This window comes from Monopterus albus, unplaced genomic scaffold, assembly GCF_001952655.1.
Source record: "Monopterus albus unplaced genomic scaffold, M_albus_1.0 scaffold15.1, whole genome shotgun sequence".
Taxonomy (NCBI): domain Eukaryota; kingdom Metazoa; phylum Chordata; class Actinopteri; order Synbranchiformes; family Synbranchidae; genus Monopterus; species Monopterus albus.
The window spans coordinates 62,922-70,672 of NW_018127895.1; the positions used below are offsets into that span (position 1 = coordinate 62,922).

General features: G+C 40.1%; 1 protein-coding gene across 1 annotated transcript in view; it reads left to right on the forward strand.

Moving 5' to 3' along the window:
- The window catches only part of aimp1a (aminoacyl tRNA synthetase complex interacting multifunctional protein 1a), a 13,251-nt gene that overhangs the window by 4,240 nt on the left and 1,260 nt on the right, over positions 1-7,751 (forward strand). The window contains exons 3-6 of the mRNA XM_020591759.1: positions 897-1,010; positions 2,956-3,117; positions 5,078-5,286; positions 6,936-7,104. Of these exons, the coding sequence (XP_020447415.1) occupies positions 897-1,010; positions 2,956-3,117; positions 5,078-5,286; positions 6,936-7,104 (654 nt within the window). The remainder of the gene's footprint in view (positions 1-896; positions 1,011-2,955; positions 3,118-5,077; positions 5,287-6,935; positions 7,105-7,751) is intronic.

Consider the following 7,751-nt stretch of genomic DNA (forward strand, 5'->3'; position numbering starts at 1 on the left):
GAGCCGGCTGAAGAAATCCCACCCTTTTGTTGTCACTTCTCTCCAAAACCACTCCTCCAAAACACAACACACATTCCAACATGCACTACCTGAGTACTTACAGATTTAAGGAAAATGACAAACCCCCACAGCTTCCATCTTCAACTTTCTCTGTCTCTGTATGCGACTTAAAGCTGCTTTTGGTACCTTCTCTGCCGTCGCTCGCTAGCTTTAGCTATAAAAACAGAGCAGTAACATGCCTACCTGCCTGGCCTTGTTGGAAGACTCTTGGCTTGCACAATGAGTGCAAGGGCAGAGTGCATGCAAGTAGGACGTTAGATTGACAGGCAGGTAGGCCGTCCAGTGGTTTCTTCATATTGTCAGTGCATTTAGTGCTTTCATTGCCAACAGGATGTAAAGAGAATTTCAAGAAATGTAACCAAAAGAATGGAAGGAATCGCCAACCCTACCTTTAAATGATGTGCTTAATGAAATAAGGTGCCAAATTAGTCAGATGTTGTATTCTGTTATTCAATTATAATAAACCGTAAATGCTGAATTAATTTTATGAATATTTATTTTATCTTTTACTGGTAAGACAATATTTCCAGTACTAGATCCCTAGATAGAGGTAATCATATGTTTGATTTAAAAAGAAATGAGTTTTTGTGCTTTGTGTAAATGTTAAAACTGCAGTCTTAAATAATCTTTATTATCTCTTATTAGACAAAGTGAGAAAGATGAGTTATACTAAAAGGGTAAAAATCAAAATGCTGTATTAGTGCACTGTTTTGTGGACTGTCTTAACCCCCAAAAATTCATATTTTTGATAGTTAAAAGCAGTTTTTAAATGCCCTGTTTGGAAGTTGAAATTTAGTTTGTATGCTGAGCGGTAACAAGGATTTGCCTCATTGCAGCCGTCCAGGCCAGTGTCAGAGAAGAGAAGAAACTGATGGTGGAGAATGCCAAGTTGAAGAATGACATTGAGGAGCTGAAAAAACAGCTGTTGGAAAAAGAGAAGAAGAGGGGAGGTAGGTCGAGTTCTGTTCCCAGCAAAAGTCTTTAAAAAGACCTTGATATTATCTTTTATATCTAGTTATAGAAGTGGTTGTGTGTCTGACTTAAGAACATTTGATGTCAGTTGTTAGTCATTATAACATTGCTTGGTGTGTACTATCAGTTATAGCATCTTGTGCATTCTCGCCTCAGCCCTTTATAACCAGATCCTTTTTGTTATTCTAAGTAACCATAGTGCTTCAGGAAACCCTTTCAGGGTGATGGGGACAACATGTCTGTCAGCTATTGTGCGTCAGGCATATGTTGACATTCAAGGGCAAACAGTTCAAGTCATTAACACACATTTAATGTTTTCCAGAAAGAAGCTGCAGGAATAAAGGGTGACTGGAAGAAATGTGCTATTTAGCCTTACTGAAAAAAAAAAAACTCTGTGTTGGTGTTGGAACTTTGAAGCAGTGTGTTCCCAATACACCCAGGACTTTTTTCCCCACATATTGCATCTAATTGTGATTTTTATTTTTGAAGTTTCTTTTTAATGTCTTTAAGTGACATAAATTAATCCAAACATGGAAAAAATGAACCTTTCTGAAAGAAATTTTAGACTGCTTTGCAGATTTCTTATTGAGATGAGAAAAACGTTTGAATGTGACCAGAATATTACAGAAAAACAAAGCAACATTTCTGCAGCCTGGAAATGAAAACGGTGGCATTTAAAGACATTTCAGTGTCAGATTTCTTTCTTTTTGGGTCCGTTTTGGCTCCAATTACCTCCTGAAGATGTTATGGCAGACATGACTGAAAACAGTTGCCTGTTAGCACATTCGGCAGACACAGAACAACATAAGCATTAAGTGCCATATGTGGCCACCTGACAGATTCAGGACCAGTGTTCACTTATAGCTCTGGTACCCTCAGCAACTCCTGTTTAAAATATCTGACCTTTCAGTGGCTAAGTACTTTACTATGTTTACCAGCAAGCCACTTAATTGGTATGTCTGCAGTTTGGTGCCAGGCAGGTAGCTTCCAGTGGGTTTATCTGAACTTTTTTAATGACACAACTGCCCGCTGCTGCTGGACACCTGGTTGACAGTGGAGTTTACTGGCCGTACAACCCAAAACAATGGGCTAAATGAGGAAGAGAAGCTTTGTAGAGCTGAGAAGGACTGAAGAGTTGGATTAGTTTGGGGAAATGTGCATTATGTAACCCACATATCTAGAATAAAACTCATTTATTATAAAAAAGATGGCTTCTTGGGGTTGAATATTTCACTCACTTTAGGTATCGTGGTTTAACAGTGTGGATTTTTTTTCTGTAGATGTATAAAAACCTTGAGAGGGCACTTAAGGGAACTGTCAAGACTTTAAGAGGTTATTGCCCATAATTCCAAAGTAAGACTGAAAGGTCCTAATCTCAGGTCCTAACATAGAATTAAGGTAATTAAAAGCATTATGGTGATGGTGGTGTGCCTGCAGACCGATGTTTGTCAGGCACAGGCCCGAGACTTTGTAGGAACTGAAACATCAGGCGCCTTAAATGAGGGGTTATGTTTTGTCAGGGGAGTTATTGTAGGACATTGTTCCCTGCTTTAATGCTCCATTTCCTTGTTTCCATCAACTTGGACACTGTGTCATTTTCTCATCAAAACTGTTTGCATCAGGAAAGTAGTCCTCCCACTGGGTGTGTAAATAAAGCTCTCTCTGTGTCGTTTCATTGTATTATGTTGATGCAACCGACCCTGTGCGTGAATCGGGACAACTAAGAAGTAGCCTACTTTGTGTACCGTTAAAGTTAATTATCACTAATCCCAGTGCTGTCCTCTTGTTTTACATTTCAAGGGACATTTGGGAAAAGAAGTGTGTGCATAGAGTATTAGTTGACAGACATGCTTGAGAAAAAGTATGAGATAGTAACTAGCATACTCGATTTAACTGTTCTAACATTTTATGTCCTTCCCATAGTGCGAGAAGTAGGCATGACATCAGGCGCAGCCAGTGTTGAGTGCACTTCAAAGCCCTCTCCTCCTGAGCCCTCTGGGCCTGCACCCTCTGCCTCCCCTTCTGCTAATGTCCAGAGCCCCTCATCCAAAGATGAGAGTAAAAAGAAGAAGCCAGAGAAAAAAGGTAACAGCTGGAGAAAAATTACAACGCACTGCATAGCAATAAAACTGTCCACACATCTCTCACCACTCAGGGATTTATCAGCTTTCATTAATATTTTTACTAACCTATAAGGACTTGTCTAAGATAGTTTTTCTGTCAGTTATTTGACTTTCTCCTAATTTAATTTCTAATGATGTGTGATAATGGATAAAGCAGTAATATCAGCCTCTTAATGGATCCAAGATGTCTGGGCCTCAGTAGGAATATGTTTATTGAACCTTGCTTTGTTAGGGAGTTTTATGATTTCTAAGCTACTTTTGTCTAGTGTCTCCTGTAGTCAAGTGCAATGGAGAATGTGAAGTTGACATCGCACCGTGTTGAATTTCATCTGTAGTGCTTGTGTCATCCTCCAACAGCTGCTGCTAGCTTTAGCTCCCGAGCGGAAAGCTGAGATCAGGGTGCAGAGTCATTTTTCAGTCTGTCTCTCTTATAGATGGGATCTTTAGGTTCACTCCAAGTTAGCGACAGTCAGCTAAGTTTATCCATCTTTAATTACCAGAGTTCAGTGGCAGCTCTGCAATGCTAGTATGAACACATTGATGGTAAAGTAAAGTGAGGTCTAATTGATTTAAGCAACTGTTTAGCCAAACAAAACAAGAATGTAAGCAGGTATATACACTGTGTACCTCCAAAAATGGCACCCCTGTCCCAACATTCAACACAGCGTGTCATACCTTCACATTATCTGAGAGCGATTTAATGTTACTATTTTGTAGATGTGCAACATTATGATCCTGTTGTAAAACCAAAGTCTCCAAATGCAACAAACACAATGGAGTTTAACTCTTTTACATTCATGATAAATACTGAATAGAAAATCAGACACTCCTTGCCACAGAAATTAAAATAATCAGCGAGTCACTCAGATATTTAGCTCTGCTTGAGCAATATGCTGAAATTGAACAATCAGTGCTGAATATGTGTCTGGGGTTATAATTTAGAAAGAGGAAGCATCGAGGTTTACGACCTGGACAAATTCATTAGTGTGTCTGGTGTTTTCTAGATCCAGATGTTGGAGAGCTTTCGCTTACTTTTGGTAAGCTGTTCTACATGGTAAATTCTGTCTTACTTTATTTTAGCCGTGCTCTCACCTCATCCAAACAGTCATCGTTTGTGAGTCCACACTCATGTGTAACCTTAGTGGAGTCCTGATAATTTTACTGTCATCACAGCAGAGCGGTGATTACTCAAGGGAGGAATGTTGAATATTAAAGGCAGGGTTTGGAATTCATATTGTTCAGAACTGGTGTGGGCTCGTAGGAATGATTAAAGTCTATGTGATCATTTGATCAGTGCAGTGAATGGAATGGAATGAATGTGTGTAAGCAAACCAGGCGAGCTAGTGAAAGGTGCTTTGTCTTTCTGGGAGGAAGCATCTGTTATTCTACTATATCACTGGATCATGAGGTAGTCCCCTTCAGCCAATGTGGGTATTGGTATTGTCATTTAATCAAGGTATGTACCCTGTGCTTCTGGGAAAAGGTGGAAAAGTAATTGTCTTTTCCTTAATTTGTGTTTTACTTATGAAACACATGCTACCCTCAGGCCTGTCATTGGTAGCCTTTGTTTTCTTTTATGGGAGGAAATTAAATCATATTCTAGACAGATGCCCAGTATTGTTTCAACTGCGATTTGTTTTTTTATAATATCCCTTGGAAAGATACCAGCTGGCTGAAATATTTTCAGTGCTTTTAAGCAAACTTTTCCTATAATATCATGCACATTTATTTTTGCAAACTTTCACAGATGATGATAGATGGCTACTGTATGATGTGGTGTGCTGAAAATGAACCTCACCCAACCAAACTGTCATATCACACTTTCATTAACATAGACTAGAGATACACAACATTTTAACACAACATTGTGTGTGCTTGTGTACATTATTAGTATAACAGTATTTTTCATGCTTTGATGCCAGGAGGGGAGAAAGCAGAGAAGAAACGGGCAGCCCCCAGTCAAGAGGATGCCACAGTGGATGTGTCTCGTTTGGACTTGCGCGTCGGGCGTATAATCACAGCAGAGAAGCATCCAGATGCCGACAGCCTCTACGTCGAGCAGGTTGATGTGGGAGAGGCTTCACCCAGGACAGTGGTCAGCGGGCTGGTAAAGCACATACCTGTTGATCAGGTACAATCCTAGTTTTTTAGATCTGATTAACAGAAGTTGAGAGAACATTGTAAACTCATGCAATGACTACCCCACAGGCATCTCCAAGGATGAGCGTAGAGGAGCATTCAAAGTAATTTACTGAGTGATTGTGCTTGTTGATACTGCTGGGTAGCTTGGGAATTTTCCACTGGGGATCAATAAAGTCTTATATGACATTGTCACAGACAAATATTATACATTAGCATCTTAGAACATTTGCCTGTGTTGCAGCAGTTGCACTTAGAAGCACCTTATTAAGTGTTGTCTGAGAACAGATAGAAAAGAAGAGCTATTGCTGCCTTTGTCTGTTACTCACAGGTGCAGTAAATCAAAAATCAAACTCCCATTTGATATGTTTTGTTGAATTATTAGTCTTATTTATATGTGCTATTAGCTATTTCTGTCAAGCAAGCAGAGGTGAAATACCCGAGGAGATGCATTATGGGTTTTATGGCTGTACATAGTGCATGTAGTGTGGATCAAGAATAGGCACCGTTCAGAAGTCTGAGACACGCTAATCATAAAATAACTGTTAAGGGGCCTATATGCTATATGTATCACTACATGTGTCTAGCCATTTGGACATGGCCCACAACCATCAGTGTGTTCATACTAGCACTGCAGAGTTTCCACTGCGCTCTGGCAATGGAGAGGGTATGAAATTGGTCTGTTCATCCTCTAAACCAGATGTGGAGAGAAGATGGAGAGTTCATTAAAGTCGTGAAATCAAAGCACCTCAAAAATGAGGAGATGCGGAAGTTGCTGCATTCAAGTGTGTTGGTATGTCTACAGACTGGCAGACGGGCATACCACCATACATCCATGCAGCACACATACTCTGCCTGTTTGTTTAGATGTAATGCTGAAGTCACATGATACTACCAAGCCAATCACTAGCAAGGAGCCACGCCCTCGTGTGTAGAGTTTCAGACATTGACGTGCCAGCGTAGTGACATAATTGCAGGGGGTCTTAATAGCACGCGGGGAGGTTGCGGCACCCTCTGCAATGAGCGTACAGCGAGTCTTGGGATGTATCTACAGTGCACGTAAAATTTTGCTTCAGTCGAAGTCTATTTTGTAAATCACACTTTCCCAGCCTGTCAAAACTGCCAAGAGATGGAAAATGAAAACTATGCCAAAACACTATGAAAGCAGCTTGAGTACTTTTAAATCATTGTTGCAATTTCTTAAAGGATATCCTTTAAAGAAAGGTATGAATATTTTTCTAAGATCTGTTATATATCATCTCATCAAATTCTGGATTTCCCCACAACTTTTGCCAGAAACAGTCTCCGGTCTTTTAAATTTTCGTGAGCTGCAGAGATCTCCTGGCTCAAAAGTCTAGTGTTTTCCTGTTTGCTCCTTTGGTTTATGAAATGAGGCAAACAATCCATAAACCCTAGGGCGCAGTCATTTTGAATTGACGAGATTGGAATTGGCCTTATTCTTTATATTGGGTTGGAAAATTCTCTGTCCTGTGCCCAAACAGACCACATCAGATAAAGGTATTTTTATTTTATTAATTTTTTTAAGTGAATTAGGAGTAATTTGTTTTTCTTCTCTCGTCAAAGGAATGAGGACTGTAAAAAAAAAAAAAAGAATTACATAATCTTCTGTCCCCCATGCAGATGCAGAACCGCATGGCTGTCCTGCTGTGCAACCTGAAACCAGCCAAGATGAGAGGAGTGGTTTCCCAGGCTATGGTCATGTGTGCCAGCTCGCCAGACAAAGTGGAAATCATTGATCCTCCAAGTGGAGCAGTACCAGGGGACAGAGTTACTTTCCAGGGATTCCCAGGTACCATCACCCTCATCAGTGGGGTTAACCTGTCAAAAAAAGATTGATTAGGAATATATGTTACAACCATTTCCAGCCAAATAGCAACTAGGGCTGCTTTCTTACATCGAGTGATTGTCATTGAATTAATCCTTCTGAAAGAATTTTGCACTGTAGTATCCAGAAAATGCCGATGCGGTTATGGAAATGAAGCTGAACCCTCTTTCTGCTAGAAACAACAGGACAGTTTCAGAATTCAGTCCTGAATTAGACATTACAGGACTCTCATTAGAGGACTCCTCAGTTATGCCTGGTGGTGGCTAATGGTCTGTAGTTGCTGATTTGACAGGCTAATCAACACTCACTGCTAACACTAACAGTTTGTTGTGGTTCTAAAAATTTTTCAAAGTTGCATTTATTAATCACATTCTCTGAGAGTGGTAATCAAACTTGGAGTTCCTTTTGAAAGAGGGAAAAGGAGGGTATGATGAAGGTGGATGTGTGATCCAGGTACCCACAGCCCAACAGCCTCAGCTGAGGCTTTCACCTCTGAGGTACACATGTCCCAGACACCGCTGTTTGCTTCGGTAGACCTTTGAGGTAGAGAAAAGATGTGATTGCTTATCAAATTGTTGACTTAATGTTTCTTTAAAAATGTCCACTTTTAC